The sequence below is a fragment of the Amphiura filiformis genome, chromosome 12, assembly GCF_039555335.1.
Source record: "Amphiura filiformis chromosome 12, Afil_fr2py, whole genome shotgun sequence".
NCBI lineage: Eukaryota > Metazoa > Echinodermata > Ophiuroidea > Amphilepidida > Amphiuridae > Amphiura > Amphiura filiformis.
The window spans coordinates 14,178,172-14,197,476 of NC_092639.1; the positions used below are offsets into that span (position 1 = coordinate 14,178,172).

Below are 19,305 nucleotides of genomic sequence, written 5' to 3' on the forward strand. Positions count from 1 at the left end.
AATGATGAACGAAGGGGTTGAATACAATAAATCGGGACTACTTACCTTTACTATTAACCTTTCCCATGTATCTCATGATAATGCACAGCACTGTCTCAGGGTACAATACCGTAAAACCTCGTCTACAAGCATACAGAGTGCTTCTGATGAAAGCTAAAATAATTAATCCCGGTGCCATTATGGAGTTTGAGCAAATAAATAACAGATCCAAGTATATACGAACAAGTATTATTGTAAGACCAATATTTTGAATTTGCATATTTACGCTAGTTTCGTATGAACTTAGCTTTCATCAAAAACACTATATATGCTTGTAGACGAGGTTTTACGGTATGTCGTCACCAACCTCATAGTCCCAAGTGAAGGATTTTGCACTGGTAATAGGAATGATAGAACTTGCTCCGTTTCAGTTCTAATTTTTGGAAAATATCATTTTGGAGACACATTTCCAAGCAGATCCCAAGACTCCTCAGACCCCGCCCCGTGTCGCCCAGTGCGACGAGGGTATTGACGCGCTTACAAACCCAAACAGCATGAACGATGCATGCACCCTCATTTTATGTTTGCCCCCCCGCTTGCCCCTCCCCCAATGAAAATGTCTAGTTGTGCCACTGAATACGTGTGTTTTTGTCAGGTGTTGCTGTGTGAACTTGGGTTAAAGGCCCTTGCCTTGAACTCGGGTTAAAGGTCATTTCCTTCAACTCGGGTTAACTCGATTTAAAGGCCCTTGTCTTGGATATTTTCATCCTTAGCCACCGAACTATATTTTATTCATTTCCTACCACCACGAAATCGAAAATGGAATTTGCACACTTTGCATTATAAACAACGGATATGTGATATGTATTGAATAGACTACCCAGTCCATTTTTTTTGCACATCAAAGGGGATAAACAGGAAAATACATGTTGGGGGAAAAAAGGGGTATATCGAAATTGAAAAACAGTGTCCTTTGGTTCGAGAAGCTATGTTATCGATTTAACAGGTCAAGTTCGAAACCTGTTACTAAATGCCATAATTATACGAAATTTGCATCGTAGATGTTTTTATGCATTTGTGACGCCTTAATCCATAAGTGATCCGTATTATCAATAGCGTAGCCAGCGGTGGGGCAGGGGGCAGAGTGCCTCCCTGACAAAAAAATGAAAGAAAGAGAAAATCTGGATGGCAAAGGAAAAGAAAAACAACCAAAATTCAACCCGTCCATGGGCCAAAATAGTGTACTATACGCACAACGTCCCAAATTAGCCTTTTGGGAAGCTTGAAGACATGTACAGTCTCTCTAAAAAAACAAAACCAGTATAATTATGTATTGTATGATGCAACTGTAATTTTTTGTCTGTGCACCCGAAATTTTATTTTGACCTCCCCCTGGCTACGACCCTGCGTATTATAGAGGTTGCGATGTTTCACACGTCATGGTGGACCGTGCGTTTATATGGTGTTCATGCGTGCGTATATATATCGCCAGTCAAAGCGAGCTGAACAAAGCGAGCTATGACAAAGACCAACCAACATCTGTGTGGTCAGAGCAGAGAAGTCGTATGCCTACTTCAATCCAGCATGTTTTTGATTATGACTATAAACCAGGGCTAACATGCAGCTTAAAATTCCTTCCCGAATATTATGGCTGCCAAAAACAAATATTTCGATATATTATCATGACTTTATGATACTATATACCTTTCCGTGGGGAAATTAGTCGCCTTACATGAACCGTCGTGACGCCGAACTGTCAATTTCAACATCCACCGTGTGTTACTCCGTGCGTTTGTATCAGAGATGCAAATCGCAATCTCTTTGACGGCCGATCTCGCACGTATTTCAGTGGACAATCTGTACGTACGAGCGTACGTATGCACGTATGAATGAAGTCAATTTTTCACACCTCACTGTTGCTATATTATAATGATTTCTTACAGACAAAAAGGTTCATATTAACAGTTAGACTTTCCTTCGTATGTTCAATATCCTTGCCTGTCTTTAATATATTGTAAAATGATCAAATTGTGTGCATATTAATTTCTTTTTATCTCCGCACGCTCATTTCGTACGTGCAAATCATCAATACTGGCTAAATAAGCGATCTCCCTCCGTCACAGAAGAGTGATTTTGAATAGATAGAAAATAGATGAAAATAGCAACCTCTCTAGTATGAGTATACTTTCCTGTTCTGGTTATTATGTTTACTTGTGTGGTTCAAGGTAAACACCTCATAGATGCGGTTGATATAGATAAAGTGACATTTGTTGACATTTGGTACGCCATTTGTTGGTCTGAAGTGGACAAATGCCAGGCAAAGGATTGTATAGTTCACATAGAGAAAGTTTATATTTTTGCATTAACTTGTTTCAAAGCAAATAATACCAAAATTGTTATCAAAAATAAAACAGGTTTTGCAAGTTGGGTTTTGAACAGGTTGTATATGTGCTCTGCATTAGATACTGTGCATTATTTTGCCCCGTGGGAATCAACAGAGGGCGTTCTGAATGTAAACATGTAATGTCACCGGTCACTAGAGAAAATATTGAAACCAGACTATCCTCCTTTAGTTACTATTGGTTTTATCTTCCTCTTTGTCCATATTTCTCTTGGTCAAGATGGTCACAAATACCAGTAAGATTGCACCAATTGCTGCTAATCCGGAGATTAACCACAATGATGCGTTATAATTTCCAGTAACATCTACCAGCCAACCTACAAACAGAAATAACAGGTGGTTGAGGTAAAAGTAAATTGAAGTAAATACCCAGCCTACACACTACTTTTTCACGACGTTCGCTAGCGGTGTATTTAGGTTCTTATATACGTTGTAAATACGTTGTACTTGTATTGGTATTGCGACAACGTTATTTTCGACGTTAATTTTGGACGTTGATATCATGTCATTATGAAGTTTGAATGACGTTGTTTCGATGTCAAGGTTTGAATGTATTATTCAAACGTCCCTGTTAAGTCCGGTCGAACGTTGTAATAATACATTCACAACTTGACGTCGAAACAACGTCATGACGACGTTACATCAACGTTCAAAAGTCAGCGTAAAAATAACCTTTCTCACAACACGAATACGAGTTCACAAGATTATATATACCCACCTGCACATATAGCTCCTACTCCATCCCCGATTGAATAGAAGAGAGTCGCAAGACCCAAACCAAAAATACGGTGTTCTTTCAGGATAATCACCTGAACCGTTGTATGGGTAAAAACATTAAAGACTCCATGAGCAATACTATAAGTAAAATGATAAATTGCGAAAAGCCAGAAAGTATTGAAAAATGGAAGAAGCGCATTACCAACAGCACATGTCACAAATGCGCTTATATTTATGACGTCTCTCCGAATATTGAAGAAATCTGCGATGAAACTTGGTATCAATCTACCAATTAAGCTTCCGACACCAAAAATGGTCGGTAATATAGCGGCTTTTGATCCGCTTATTCCAGCTTGTAACGCTATAGGGATTTTGTGAGCGACTGGTGTGAAAGATATGAAGCCCATAAGGATGAACACTACCAAAATAATATCAAAACCAATATTTTGCACCAGTGATTTGGCTATAAACATAGCGCTTCCTTTAACGGCCGGAGAGGTTTTTGCAGGAGATTTTGTCCGTTTGGAAGGTGAGTCAATTGCATTATTAGTTTCATCTGTGTCTATCTTGTTGTCCTCTGTATCATGCTGTATGGTACAATGAGACGTTAACAATGTCGCCTCATGAGCCTCTGGTGAATTGTCCTCCAATATGTTGTAAACATTGTCACTTTTTGTAACTTTCCTCTCCTTAAATCGTTTATAGTCTCCCGTGGGTCTTAAAACGGCACCACATACTATCAAGTGACACATAATACCAGAGAGCATCCACATTGCTCCACGCCACCCATATGCGTCGATGAGGGCGTCGGTAATTAAAGGGACAAATATCTGCCCGATTGAGCCACCAGCGAACGCAACACCGGTAGCTAGGGTGAAATGTGCGTCAAAGTATTGACCAATCATTGAAATGGATGGACTGAAGACAAGTGAAAACCCAAAACCTGATGCACACAAACGAAACGAAAAAATTGACAGAAAAATCAGATATTTTAATTATCACCTTGATTATAAATAAGTAAATATGCATAACATTAACTATTTTAAACTGTTGCGATTTGGTAGTTCACAGCATCTTGCCAATGGTAGTAAACTTTAGCAAAATTGCATTTATCATTTATAGCGAGTGTGTAGAAGAATTCAAATATCACAGATATAATTTTGTAAAGCCCTGTGGTTATTGAGTTATGTTGTAAAGAGGGCTGAAACAAGTACACTTTTGTAAAACGTACATAACTCATTCACAACAATAAATTAAGCAAGTTTTCAAAGTATATTTTGTAGAATGAACTTTTGCAAAACATCAAAGTGTTATTTTTCAATAATATATTGATTTAGGTAATGAAAATCGATTTTTTTTTATTTGGTCTGCTTCGACCAATAATACCTAGTCTACCCTTAAGGGCTCGGTAACCCGTGACGAACCTTGGAAAGATATTTGACGCAAACATAGAGGATTTGAGTCACGAGGTTCCTCAGGGAAAGGTCTCATAGAGCGCAAATTCACGAACTCCAGAGAAGAATCACTAAAAACCCTGTTGCATAGCTCCATACCAGGAAGTATTCAGTGCACTATTTCGTCTCTGCAAAATCGCTGTTGCTCTTCCAGTATACTTTGAAGTAAATCAAAATTTGATAAATCCAATGTCGGATAGCCGCTAGGGATATATGGTACGGTATCACAAATTCGTCAGACCTAGATGATTTCATTCAGGTTTTTTAGAACAGCACAGAAACCTGAAGATAAACCTCTTTTAAAATATATTTGAGACAATGATGAACGAAGGGGTTGAATACAATAAATCGGGACTACTTACCTTTACTATTAACCTTTCCCATGATAATGCACAGCACTGTCTCAGGGTACAATACCGTAAAACCTCGTCTACAAGCATACAGAGTGCTTCTGATGAAAGCTAAAATAATTAATCCCGGTGCCATTATGGAGTTTGAGCAAATAAATAACAGATCCAAGTATATACGAACAAGTATTATTGTAAGACCAATATTTTGAATTGGCATATTTACGCTAGTTTCGTATGAACTTAGCTTTCATCAAAAACACTATATATGCTTGTAGACGAGGTTTTACGGTATGTCGTCACCAACCTCATAGTCCCAAGTGAAGGATTTTGCACTGGTAATAGGAATGATAGAACTTGCTCCGTTTCAGTTCTAATTTTTGGAAATTATCATTTTGGAGACACATTCCAAGCAGATCCCAAGACTCCTCAGACCCCGCCCCGTGTCGCCCAGTGCGACGAGGGTATTGACGCGCTTACAAACCCAAACAGCATGAACGATACATGCACCCTCATTTTTATTTTTGCCCCCCCCCGCTTGCCCCTCCCCCAATGAAAATGTCTAGTTGTGCCACTGAATACGTGTGTTTTTGTCAGGTGTTGCTGTGTGAACTTGGGTTTAAAGGCCCTTGCCTTGAACTCGGGTTAAAGGTCATTTCCTTCAACTCGGGTGAACTCGATTTAAAGGCCCTTGTCTTGGATATTTTCATCCTTAGCCACCGAACTATATTTTATTCATTTCCTACCACCACGAAATCGAAAATGGAATTTGCACACTTTGCATTATAAACAACGGATATGTGATATGTATTGAATAGACTACCCAGTCCATTTTTTTTGCACATCAAAGGGGATAAACAGGAAAATACATGTTGAGGAAAAAAAGGGGTATATCGAAATTGAAAAACAGTGTCCTTTGGTTCGAGAAGCTATGTTATCGATTTAACAGGTCAAGTTCGAAACCTGTTACTAAATGCCATAATTATACGAAATTTGCATCGTAGATGTTTTTATGCATTTGTGACGCCTTAATCCGTAAGCGATCCGTATTATCAATAGCGTAGCCAGCGGTGGGGCAGGGGGCAGAGTGCCTCCCTGACAAAAAAATGAAAGAAAGAGAAAATCTGGAGGGCAAAGGAAAAGAAAAACCACCAAAATTCAACCCGTCCATGGGCCAAAATAGTGTACTATACGCACATCGTCCCAAATTAGCCTTTTGGGAAGCTTGAAGACATGTACAGTCTCTAAAAAAAAACAAAAAATAGTATATGTATTGTATGATGCAACTGTAATTTTTTGTCTGTGCACCCGAAATTTAATTTTTACCTCCCCCCCCCCCCAAGAAATCTGGCTATGACCCTGCGTATTATAGAGGTTGCGATGTTTCACACGTCATGGTGGACCGTGCGTTTATATGGTGTTCATGCGTGCGTATATATATATCGCCAGTCAAAGCGAGTTGGACAAAGCGAGCTAGAACGAAGACCAACATATGTGTGGTCAGAGCAGAGAAGTCGTATGCCTACTTCAATCCAGCATGCTTTTGATTATAACTATAAACCAAGGTAAACATGCAGCTTAAAATTCCTTCCCGAATATTATGGCTGCCAAAAACAAATATTTCGATATATCGTGACTTTATGATACTATATACCTTTCCGTGGGGAAATTTGTCGCCTTGCATGAAACGTCGTGACGCCCTACAAAACTGTCAATTTCAACGTCCACCGTGTGTTACTCCGTGCGTTTGCATCAAAGATGCAAATCGCAATCTCTTTTACGGCCGATCTCACACGTATTTCAGTGGACAATCTGTACGTACGAGTGTACTTATGCATGTAGGAATGAAGTCAATTTTCACACCTCACTGTTGCTATATTATAATGATTTCTTACAAACAAAAAGGATCATATTAACAGTTAGACTTTCCTTTGTATGTTCAATATCCTTACCTGTCTTTAATATATTGTAAAATGATCAAATTGTGTGCATATTAATTTCTTTTTATCTCCGCACGCTCATTTCGTACGTGCAAATCATCAATACTGGCTAAATAAGCGATCTCCCTCCGTCAGAGTGATTTTGAATAGATAGAAAATAGATGAAAATAGCAACCTCTCTAGTATGAGTATACTTTCCTGTTCTGGTTATTATATTTACTTGTGTGGTTCAAGGTAAACACCTCATAGATGCGGTTGATATAGATAAAGTGACATTTGTTGACATTTGGTACGCCATCTGTTGGTCTGAAGTGGACAAATGCCAGGCAAAGGATTGTATAGTTCACATAGAGAAAGTTTATATTTTTGCAATAACTTGTTTCAAAGCAAATTATACCAAAATTGTTATCAAAAATAAAACAGGTTTTGCAAGTTGGGTTTTGAACAGGTTGTATATGTGCTCTGCATTAGATACTGTGCATTATTTTGCCCCGTGGGAATCAACAGAGGGCGTTCTGAATGTAAACATGTAATGTCACCGGTCACTAGAGAAAATATTGAAACCAGACTATCCTCCTTTAGTTACTATTGGTTTTATCTTCCTCTTTGTCCATATTTCTCTTGGTCAAGATGGTCACAAATACCAGTAAGATTGCACCAATTGCTGCTAATCCGGAGATTAACCACAATGATGCGTTATAATTTCCAGTAACATCTACCAGCCAACCTACAAACAGAAATAACAGATGGTTGAGGCAAAAGTAAATTGAAGTAAATACCCAGCCTACACACTACTTTTTCACGACGTTCGCTAGCGGTGTATTTAGGTTCTTATATACGTTGTAAATACGTTGTACTTGTATTGGTATTGCGACAACGTTATTTTCGACGTTAATTTTTGGACGTTGATATCATGTCATTATGAAGTTTGAATGACGTTGTTTCGATGTCAAGGTTTGAATGTATTATTCAAACGTCCCTGTTAAGTCCGGTCGAACGTTGTAATAATACATTCACAACTTGACGTCGAAACAACGTCATGACGACGTTACATCAACGTTCAAAAGTCAGCGTAAAAATAACCTTCTCACAACACGAATACGAGTTCACAAGATTATATATACCCACCTGCACATATAGCTCCTACTCCATCCCCGATTGAATAGAAGAGAGTCGCAAGACCCAAACCAAAAATACGGTGTTCTTTCAAGATAATCACCTGAACCGTTGTATGGGTAAAAACATTAAAGACTCCATGAGCAATACTATAAGTAAAATGATAAATTGCGAAAAGCCAGAAAGTATTGAAAAATGGAAGAAGCGCATTACCAACAGCACATGTCACAAATGCGCTTATATTTATGACGTCTCTCCGAATATTGAAGAAATCTGCGATGAAACTTGGTATCAATCTACCAATTAAGCTTCCGACACCAAAAATGGTCGGTAATATAGCGGCTTTTGATCCGCTTATTCCAGCTTGTAACGCTATAGGGATTGTGTGAGCGACTGGTGTGAAAGATATGAAGCCCATAAGGATGAACACTACCAAAATAATATCAAAACCAATATTTTGCACCAGTGATTTGGCTATAAACATAGCGCTTCCTTTGACGGTCGGGGAGGCTTTTGCAGGAGATTTTGTCCGTTTGGAAGTTGACTCAATTGCATTAATAGCATCATCTGTCTCTATCGTGTTGTACTCTGTGTCATGTTGTATGGTACAATGAGACGTTGACAATGTCGACTCTGGAGCCTCTGGTGAATTGTCCTCCAATATGTTGTAAACATTGTCACTTTTTGTAACTTTCCTCTCCTTAAATCGTTTATAGTCTCCCGTGGGTCTTAAAACGGCACCACATACTATCAAGTGACACATAATACCAGAGAGCATCCACATTGCTCCACGCCACCCATATGCGTCGATGAGGGCGTCGGTGATTAAAGGGACAAATATCTGCCCGATTGAGCCACCAGCGAACGCAACACCGGTAGCTAGGGTGAAATGTGCGTCAAAGTATTGACCAATCATTGAAATGGATGGACTGAAGACAAGTGAAAACCCAAAACCTGATGCACACAAACGAAACGAAAAAATTGACAGAAAATTCAGATATTTTAATTATCACCTTGATTATAAATAAGTAAATATGCATAACATTAACTATTTTAAACTGTTGCGATTTGGTAGTTCACAGCATCTTGCCAATGGTAGTAAACTTTAGCAAAATTGCATTTATCATTTATAGCGAGTGTGTAGAAGAATTCAAATATCACAGATATAATTTTGTAAAGCCCTGTGGTTATTGAGTTATGTTGTAAAGAGGGCTGAAACAAGTACACTTTTGTAAAACGTACATAACTCATTCACAACAATAAATTAAGCAAGTTTTCAAAGTATATTTTGTAGAATGAACTTTTGCAAAACATCAAAGTGTTATTTTTCAATAATATATTGATTTAGGTAATGAAAATCGATTTTTTTTTAATTTGGTCTGCTTCGACCAATAATACCTAGTCTACCCTTAAGGGCTCGGTAACCCACCTTTGCACAGATCAGACACACCAAAATGCATTCTGAATACGAGGAATGTCCTTCTGATATCAAATAAGTTAGATTTGTCTTAGTAGAAGATTGGGGTAAAATAGTTGTGGTTCCCAATTACTGTATAAATTGTCTAAATTATGGAATTATTTGAAAGTGCTATTACCTGTTACAACTCCCCATGTTAAAATAATTCCCAGGATTGAGTCCATGAACATTGTACTAAGCATTCCTATGGATACAAACAAGCCACCAGTCATGACAGTTACTCGAGTGCCTATCCATGCAGCGAAGACGCTACCCAGAGGACCTGAAGGAAGATATAATTAATATTTAATGCATTTCTTTTGTTCACGCAAGTGAACGTTAATGCCACTTGCACCCACATCTCATATGCACAGTTTATCCCTTACGTACCCTGTGTCTTAAATAGCTATTGTAGCCCACCAACCCTGTGGTTAAAAGGCTAGGAAATAATTCCTAATATCTCATACCCTCGTTTAAATGTCTTTATTTAATCCTGCCTCACATGACAAGGACTATTTAGCCCATTTAATCTTGCAGTGCGACTGTTCAGTGTAGGAATTTTTTACCTTTTTTTAAACATGTTTGCAATTGGCTTATATCCATCACTTACACATAACTGATTGGTTAATAAAAGCTAGGCAGGTCACAATGGTCAGTGTAATTTGTTTACTTAGTGATAAGGGATATCATCAGTATAGATAACTATTCAGCAAGCTACCATAGGCGACTTACTTCAGAAATATAACTATTGACTCTTGACTCTCTTATAAACATGTATAATATATTTTCTGTTACAAAATAATAATTGGTGTTCATAAAAGCAGGGAAATAAGACTAATATCCCTGACAAAAGTAGCAAAACCAAAATGCAAGTGTAATTTGTTTACTTTAGTGATAAGGCATCTAGCAGCACATTGGGCAATTTGCATCCAAATACAACTTGATGGGCTGATATGTAATTTTCTTCGTAGTAATAGCAAAATTTGTTTCCTGTAGGTGGCTTAAATTTAAGTTAAAAACCTAAATGCAAAATGAGGTTTTAAAAAATATTATTTTCATCTATTTATTGCCAAATCAGTGCAGAGGAGGTTAGATATGAATATTGAATGTTAGACCAAAGTAGCTCAAAGTATTCCTACTATGCATCTGATCCGTGAACTTTGTCTTTTTAAAGACAAATTCTTGTTAATAGTATAAAGGTATTAATATTCTGTTGGATGAAACACAATTTACGTAATCAGGTTCAACTGGGTACGACGTACTAATATTTTGAAATGATGTGTCCTTTACGTTAATTACCGACACATTTTTTTTATGAATACAAAGTCGATAAGCATGAAATTGAAAACAATCAAGTAATTGATAGCATTTTTGATGGACAAATCAAATGTTTCTACATTGCTGAGCTTTCTGATAAATACATATAGACTGATATTGGTATATTAATCATTTTATTCCAGAGTTTAATTTGTAGGATTGTCATCAGAACACATCAAAACAAATTACATCATTAAAACAAATCAATTAATAATTTAGTCAATGCTGATTGATGTGGTTTCCAATTAATTACATACATAATCAATTAAACTATCTTTGTCTTACTGAATATAGCAAAAACCACAGAACCGATTGATACCAGTACACTTGCTTCAGCAGATGTGGAGCTGAATTCTCGCTGCCATTCGACGAAAAAGAACGTTTGTGATTGGAACCAACCCAGGAATAAGAAGAACACCATGTCAACACTGGCGACAATGACATATCCCCACCTTCCTTCTCTGGTTGCATGCGATTTCTCAGTGTCAGTATCTGGTTGTACCGTCTGCGAAGGCTTAAGTGTAATGTATTGTGTGGTGGGATATGTGCCCGGGTCGGTACTCGAAACGCTCGCCATTTCTGTCGCTGCGTCCGCGGCGGTTTGTTAAGTTTTAAGCAACTTCCATTACTAATTTATTTGTAACACTCCTCTCTACGCCATACATAAATTCTCACAGCCATATTTCCCTAATAATCGTATGATATGAGATTTAAAACTATGATATAGCGCCTTAGACCGCTCGGCCACCTGACTTGTTGGTATCCAACTTGAAACTTATTTGAACATACAATCTCAACTTCAACATAGGCCTACCACGTGACAAGCAAAGACAGAAAACGTACCATATTATGGAATTTTATTTGCCTAAAAACATTAATGTATATTAATAGCGCTCAATTGTTGATAACCATGATAATTGCGTATTCTACATACAGTAATCCGACAATAAATGGGCCTATACATGCACAATACATTATATCGATTTTGACTCGCCGGGCTAGCCGGCTGCACGTGCCACTCGGTATAATACATGTGGGTCAGTATGGAGCCTACCATTTTTTTTGTATACACATCGATGTTTTTATCATTTATATAAAAATTAGATTACCATAAAAACGAAACAGTAATCTTTCGAGGGGTCTATTGTAATTTTGTTTCTATCATCATTCTCACTAAATTAAAAATATATATTTTGGCGTATATAAAATTGAAGTAAAATTCTCTGCCTCTTAAACGACACCAAATGTGCCATAATTGGGTATCACGAATCGTTATATGATGTGCAGTTAATATTCATATTTAATTTTATACAGAGGATGCTTCAGTTTTGACACAAAACTTATTGAAAACCCTCTCACTCGGCTATTTCAAAAAGGTAACCACACTTCCCTAGAATGTGCAATATATTAGCATTAAATTTTTCTTATTTTAACAGCATTCTAAAAACACTTGCCGTTTGGCGAAAAGAGGAGTGTATTTGTAAATAGCGCACATAGCTGCACTAGTAAAACAGGCTGTGCCCTATACTAGTTGCTTATGATTCAACAACAAAAATAATTTTGCGTTCACACATGCATAAGCTATATCGAGTCACGCCAGTTTCCGAGACAGGTCCGAGATACCCTGCACGGCTGGCCAGCTGAGTACAATACTTCATGAATACATTATCCACGCAGTGAACTTGAACCGTCACCTTATTTATTGGCCACAATGCTAAATAATACTTTGTTGCTATAAACAAGTTCACCAGCAAATAATACTTTCGTTAGGTTAAAGCCTTAATGTACGATTTCCGTCAAATTTTAATTTTGTTATTCTTTATTCAAAATGTTGAAATAATATTGGTAATAACTGATGCCGGGAAGGGTTGTTGTCCATTTTAAGCTGATATAACAAGGTAAAGTGAAAGAAACCCCACTGGTTATTTTGGCTATTTAACATGCAGTTCTATGGGAGGCCATAAAGTCATATTTTTTTAAATTATGACTTTATGTCGAACTTAGCTCTGTTGACCTACAAAGACAACAAATTTGGCTGATTCCATTTAGGTGCAAGTTGGGACATGTGTAAACATTACAAATATGCAAAAAAATGTGGTTTATAAAAGGAATCAATGTAAAGTTAAAAACCATTTCTCTGAGTGTAGTCTGCTTGTTTGATTATACAAAAGAAATTAATAATGGAAGTTAAAGCATTCGTGACAATTATAATTCAATGTGTGCGATACGATGTTTTCCAAGTGCTTCCGATTTATCGGTTTTTACCTATTTGTTGACATTTGTTACGCCCTCTGTTGGTCTGAAGTGGACAACTGCCGAGCATTAACTTTTGGTTTCTGAGCAAATAATACCAAAATTGTTATCAAAAATGAAACAGGTTTTGCAATTTGAGTTTTGAAAAGATTTTATGTGCTCTGCAATAGATTGTTTTATTTTGAGAATCAACGTTCTGAATGAAAATATGTGATGTCATCAGTCACCTCATCTCAGAGAATATTGAAACTAGACTATCCTCCTTTAGTCGCTATTGGTTTTCTCTTCCTCTTTGTCCATATTTCTCTTGGTCAAGATGGTCACAAATACCAATAAGATTGCACCAATTGCTGCTAATCCGGAGATTAACCACAATGATGCGTTATAATTTCCAGTAACATCTACCAGCCAACCTACAAACAGAAATAACAGGTGGTTGAGGTAAAAGTAAATTAAAGCAAATGCCCTGCGAACACATTACGTTAACATAACGTTCGCTGACGTTTTCACGTACTTAGCTTGTCACACGACAAGTGTTACACGTTGTAAATACGTAAATCTGTGAACTCGTATTCGTCTTGTGACAACGTTATTTTCGACGTTGATTTTTGGACATTGATATCACGTCATTAATAAGTTTTAATAGAGAGATTGCGATTTCCAAACGTAGGTATCGGACGTACGTTGATCTATTCAACACCACTCTCCTGTATCGAAGCGAGGTCACGTATTTAGCCAGTTTCGAAGAATTTCCACTTGCGAAATCAACGTAGATACATCTTTGAAAATGCACAAAATTTGTCCATTTCACAATATGTTAAAGACAGCCAAGGATAATGAACATACGAAGGAAAGTCTAATTATTATTATGATCCTTTTTGTTTGTAACAAATCATTATATTAAAGGTGCAGCGATGTTTAAAATTGACTAAATTTATACGCAGTGTCCATACGCAGAGATTGCCCATTGAAATGTGTGTGATACTTTGCGTATAAAAAATTATATTGCGATTTCACATTTTGGATTTCAACGTGGAATAAAACGCAGGTGCTACGTTGAAATTTTCTGATTTTACTTCATGTCGAAGTTCATGCAACGCGCCCAATTGTCAGGACGAAAAGGTCTCATTTCGAAAGTAAAGTCGCGATATATGCATGTAGTGATCCTTAATCTACCAAAATATATGTTTTTGGGCAACTATAATATTTGGGGAGCACAAAAATACAATGCCCGCTATTGACCTAGATCAGATATTATAGTAGCTTTGTTCCAGGCGCATTGATCTCCGCGACGAATGAGCACAATCCAGATTAGAACCGAGACTAGCAATATTTAACATCGTATTAACGTACGTAAAAACGTACGTTAAAACGTGCTGCGTATGGAACATCGCAATCTCTCTAATGACGTTGTTTTGACGCCAAGTTGTGAACGTACTATTCAAACGTCCCTGGTAAGTCCGGTCGAACGTTGTAACAACGTATGAATAATACGCTCACAAAAATGATGACGTTACATCAACGTTCAAAAATCAGCGTAAAAGTAACCTTCTCACAACACGAGTACGAGTTCACAAGATTACGTATTTACAACGTAGATGACAACCTAAGTTCAACGCAGATTACTTTTGTACGACGTTGTTGCAACGTAAAATTGTTAGCTGGGTAAAGAGCAACCTCACAGCTATCGTATGTACACTATTGGTCTTACACAACAGTTGGCCCAAATTCTTAAGTAACTATTATTAGAAACGCAATGGATATATGCAATTAGGAAAGTTTCTTTGTTAAAAGTAAATATTTTTAACTTTCAAAGGTTAAATGTGTCAAACAGATTTAAAGGATTCATGGATTGTTATTCAACATATCGCCTCCCTTATTACTGACAGGACAGGTATCCATATTCAATCAATGTCATGAACTAAACAAAAATCTCGAAACACTTAAGCATTTAAGCAATAAGGGTAATGCATTATCCTTTACACCTAAATAATGTGTCCGAGGCAGTAAAACGTAAATAATGGGCGAGGCGCAGCCGAACCCATTATTTAAACGTTTTTACTGCCGAGGACACATTATTTGCGTGTAAAGGATAATGCTGCACCCTTTATTTCTATTATATTACCAGAAAATAGTGCGATTTAAAAAAAAAATATCATTTTTGGCACAAATGTTTTAAGTTGTTTACTTCAAGCACCGAGCGCGTACGCGTAAGTGACAGCGCTTATCGCGGAAATATTGCACGCGTAACCAAGCGTAATGCTATGCGTAGAATGTGTTAGGGCGCTTGACCCATTATTGCAGAATAATGGGCTCTCACGTGACGTGTTTTAACAAATCACAGTACGCGATTTTGAATAATGGGTCGTAAGAGTAATAGAATAAACAATAATGCGTTTGTTGCATTTGTGGTAAACATTTTTGCTTTTTGCTTTCTGAAGCAAAGTTCAACTGTAGAACTTTAACTACCTAATTGAACACTGAACTATCAAAAGGAATATTATGATAATCATTTTATGTGGAAACAAAATTTGTATGTTGTTGAAAAGGGTTACGTAAGATCATGTGTGACATAGTGTTTGCGATTTTTAAAGTAAGCTGGGAATGGATGTGTTTCTTAGTATATGAACCTGGATACCCGCGAATACATGCAGTGCGGAATGCAATGTTTGGTGTTGGTATAATTATACCTACCTGCACATATAGCTCCTACTCCATCCCCAATTGAATAGAAGAGAGTCGCAAGACCCAAGCCAAAAACACGATGTTCTTTCAGGATAATCACCTGAACCGTTGTATGGGTAAAAACATTAAAGACGCCATGAGCAATACTATAAGTAAAATGATAAATTGCGAAAAGCCAGAAAGTATTGAAAAATGGAAGAAGCGCATTACCAACAGCACATGTCACAAATGCGCTTATATTTATGACGTCTCTCCGAATATTGAAGAAATCTGCGATGAAACTTGGTACCAATCTACCAATTAAGCTTCCGACACCAAAAACGGTCGGTAATATAGCGGCTTTTGATCCGCTTATTCCAGCTTTTAACGCTATAGGAATTGTATGAGCGACTGGTGTGAAAGATATGAAGCCCATAAGGATGAACACTATCAAAATAACATCAAAACCAATATTTTGCACCAGTGATTTGGCTACAAACATAGCGCTTCCTTTGACGGCCGGAGAGGTTTTCACAGATTTTGTCCGTTTGGAAGGTGACTCAATTGCATTATTAATATCATCCGTGTCTATCTTGTTGTCATTTGTATCATCATGTTGTACGGAACAATTAGACGTTGATAATGTCGACTCAGGAGCCTCTGGTGAATTGTCGTCCAATATGTTATCCTCTTCAAATGCTCTGTTTTCATAAACATTGTCACTTTTTGTAACTTTCCTCTCCTTCAATCGTTTATGATCTCCCATGGGTCTTAAAACGGCACCACATACTATCAAATGACACATAATACCAGAGAGCATACACATTGCTCCACGCCACCCATATGCGTCGATGAGGGCGTCGGTGATTAAAGGTACACATATCTGACCGATTGAGCCACCTGAGAATGCAACACCGGTGGCTAGGGTGAAATGTTCGTCAAAGTATTGACCGATCATTGAAATGGATGGACTGAAGACAAGTGAAAACCCAAAACCTGATGCACAGAAACAAAAAAAAAATTAAAAGGTGAGCTGTTGTAAACTGCTTATCCACAAAAATAGCCTGTTAAGTAAAATTTCAAAAGTTTTAGGGGCCTGAGTTGATCCTAGTAGGATCTTTATCAAAGGCAGAGACTCTCCTTTGATAAAAATCCTGCTTGGCAGAAAATTAAGATATTTTGATTATCACCATGATTATAAATAAGTAAATATTATACTTAAGGGCTCAGTAACTCAGTATTTCACCTACCTTTGCACAGTATATTTGTGGAACCTGAGAGCACATCAGACACACCAAATTGCATTCTGAATACGAGGAATGTCCTCCTGATACTAAATGATTTAGATTTATTTTGGTTGAAGATCGGGGTAAAATAGGGAAGTGGTTCCCAATAACTGTACAAATTGTCTCAACTATGATACTCGAATTGTATGGAATTATTTAAAAGTACTAATACCTGTTACAACTCCCCATGTTAAAATAATTCCCATGATTGAATCCATGAACATTGTACTAAGCATTCCTATGGAAACAAGCAAGCCACCAGTCATGACAGTTATTCGAGTCCCTATCCATGCAGCGAGGACGCTACCCAGAGGACCTGAAGAGAAATAATCAAGATTTATGCATTCTTTTTATATATTATATTTAGCATGAAGGTATTGATATTCTGTTGGATGAAACACAATTTACGTAATCAGGTTCAACTGGTAAAAGTACGACGTATTTTGAAGTGATATGAGTACTTTATGTACAGAAATTCATGAATACAAAATCGGATAAGCATGAAATTGAAAACAAAGAAGTAATTGGTGGTATTTTTAATGGACAAATCCAATGTCTTGATTCACTTTGCGGAGCTTTCTGATAAATATATACATGTACACTGTTTTGAACAAAATATCAAAGATATTTAGTCAACAGTGTACCCAGCAAACATGCTGTGACACTATGGACGAACCTTCTCTATACTTTTATGGAAAATCCACCTCTGCCGGCATTTTAAATGATGAAACTCACACACTGCAATAATTGTCTTCAAAACTGCCGCCAAAGAAAGAATAGTTTAAGGTCACTCATGTGTATCAAATCCTTTATTCCATACAAGGATTGCTTATCAAATCCTTTATTCCATACAAGGATTGCTTCGTAAAATCATAAATAATCGATAGATATCGACTACTAGTATCTAGTAGAAGTAAGAACAGGGCACAACAAATATACTGCATAACATTTTCTAAATAACTTTGAACTGCTGAACGGTTAGTAATTTTACAGGTTTTCAAAATACCGCAAAACCTCGTCTACAAGCACATATAGTTTATGATGAAAGTTCAATTAACCCTAACCCTACCCGTGGTTTTTTGGCTATCGGAAGGGAAAGAAGGAACGAAAAAGGAGAGAAGATGAAGAAGAAAGTCACTTGGCACCCCGGGATTCGAACCTTGGACCCCTCGCATGCCACGCAGAAGATCCCCAGCATGTAGCTACCCAGGTGACGTTGGCCCGGCCAACGATTCCCTGGGTATATATGACTTGGTCTGATTGCGTCATCAAGTCCCGTGGAATGCATGCACGCAGAGTGGTTTTAATAGTGAGCTTTAGTGAGTCCTAGTTCTGTTAGGGTTAAGAAGGCATATAGGGAAAATATGCATGGTCACTAATATGAAACAAGCGTGAATATGCCAATACAATAGATTGGTCTTACAATAATACTTATTTGTATAATGCTTAGATCTGTAATTTATTTGCTCAAACGCCATAATGGCGCCTGGGTCAATTTAGCTTAATCAGAAGCACTCTATATGCTTGTAGACGAGGTTTTACGATAGGTAGTTTTGTCAAAAGTTGGAATTCACTATTTTTACACAATATCCTATCTATTATGCAGTGGGCATTAATATCTATCGTCTATTAGGAATGTCCAATTTCTAAATTCTAAAATTCCTAAGAAAGCTAAATATATGTTAATTTTATAATTTAAAACAATACTAGGCCTACCAATAGTAATGTCCTTCATACCTAGAAAATACAACTTTCCCGGTATAAATTATTCTGGAACACCCTGTATATTAATAGCTATTAATTATTTCCAATTTATTACATAATAAATTAAACAGTCTTTGTCTTACTGAATATAGCAAAAACCACAGAACCGATTGATACCAGCACACTTGCTTCAGTAGATGTGGAGCGAAATTCTCGCTGCCATTCGACGAAAAAGAACGTTGGTGATTGGAACCAACCCAGGAATAAGAAGTACACCATGTCAACACTGGCGACAATGACATATCCCCATCCTCCTTCTCTGGTTGCATGCGATTTCTCAGTGTCAGTATCTGGTAGTACCGTCTGCGTAGTGGTGGGATTTGTGCCCGGGTCGGTGCGCGAAACGCTATCCATTTCTGTTTGTTAAATAATTATTTTAAGCAACATTATTACTTTATTTGTAAATAGCGCACATACCTGCAGTAAAAAAGGCGGTGCCCTATACTAGTTGGTCATTATTCAACAACAATAATATTTTGCGTTCACACATGCGTAAGCTGTATCGAGTCAGGTCAGTTTCCGAGACAGGTCCGAGAAGCTCTTGGTCCGAGATACTTGCACGGCTGGCCAGCTGAGTACAAATCACTTCATGAATAAATTAATAAAAGAAT

The 19,305-nt window shown here is 37.4% G+C and overlaps 3 protein-coding genes across 3 annotated transcripts; all 3 read right to left on the minus strand.

Moving 5' to 3' along the window:
- Positions 1-1,354: 1,354 nt before the first annotated feature.
- Positions 1,355-3,889, minus strand: LOC140165318 (monocarboxylate transporter 12-like). The gene is made up of 2 exons (XM_072188651.1): positions 3,099-3,889; positions 1,355-2,697 (listed from the first exon to the last, which is right to left on the minus strand). The coding sequence occupies exons 1-2, from the start codon at positions 3,868-3,870 to the stop codon at positions 2,549-2,551; spliced, it is 921 nt and encodes a 306-aa protein (XP_072044752.1). The 5' UTR covers positions 3,871-3,889; the 3' UTR covers positions 1,355-2,548.
- A 4,192-nt stretch (positions 3,890-8,081) lies between these two features.
- On the minus strand, positions 8,082-11,429 carry LOC140166650 (monocarboxylate transporter 12-like; the record flags this gene model as incomplete). The annotated part of the gene is made up of 3 exons (XM_072190149.1): positions 11,013-11,429; positions 9,550-9,693; positions 8,082-8,908 (listed from the first exon to the last, which is right to left on the minus strand). Coding segments are annotated over exons 1-3 (1,263 nt in total), but the record flags the coding sequence as incomplete, so codon positions are not given.
- Positions 11,430-13,244: 1,815 nt separating this feature from the next.
- Positions 13,245-19,048, minus strand: LOC140166651 (monocarboxylate transporter 12-like). Its single transcript, XM_072190150.1, has 4 exons — positions 18,778-19,048; positions 17,103-17,246; positions 15,675-16,640; positions 13,245-13,393 (listed from the first exon to the last, which is right to left on the minus strand). The coding sequence occupies exons 1-4, from the start codon at positions 19,046-19,048 to the stop codon at positions 13,245-13,247; spliced, it is 1,530 nt and encodes a 509-aa protein (XP_072046251.1).
- Between the last annotated feature and the right edge of the window lie 257 nt (positions 19,049-19,305).

Coding starts and splice junctions, on each gene's coding strand:
- LOC140165318 (XM_072188651.1), bottom strand. CDS start 3,870: ATGTGGATGCTCTCTGGTATTATGTGTCACTTGATAGTATGTGGTGCC. Junction 2,698..3,098: donor AGTAGGAGCTATATGTGCAG/GTGGGTATATAT, acceptor TTCTGTTTGTAG/GTTGGCTGGTAGATGTTACT.
- LOC140166651 (XM_072190150.1), bottom strand. CDS start 19,048: ATGGATAGCGTTTCGCGCACCGACCCGGGCACAAATCCCACCACTACG. Junction 17,247..18,777: donor TGTGGTTTTTGCTATATTCA/GTAAGACAAAGA, acceptor ATTTCTCTTCAG/GTCCTCTGGGTAGCGTCCTC. Junction 13,394..15,674: donor AGTAGGAGCTATATGTGCAG/GTAGGTATAATT, acceptor TTCTGTTTGTAG/GTTGGCTGGTAGATGTTACT.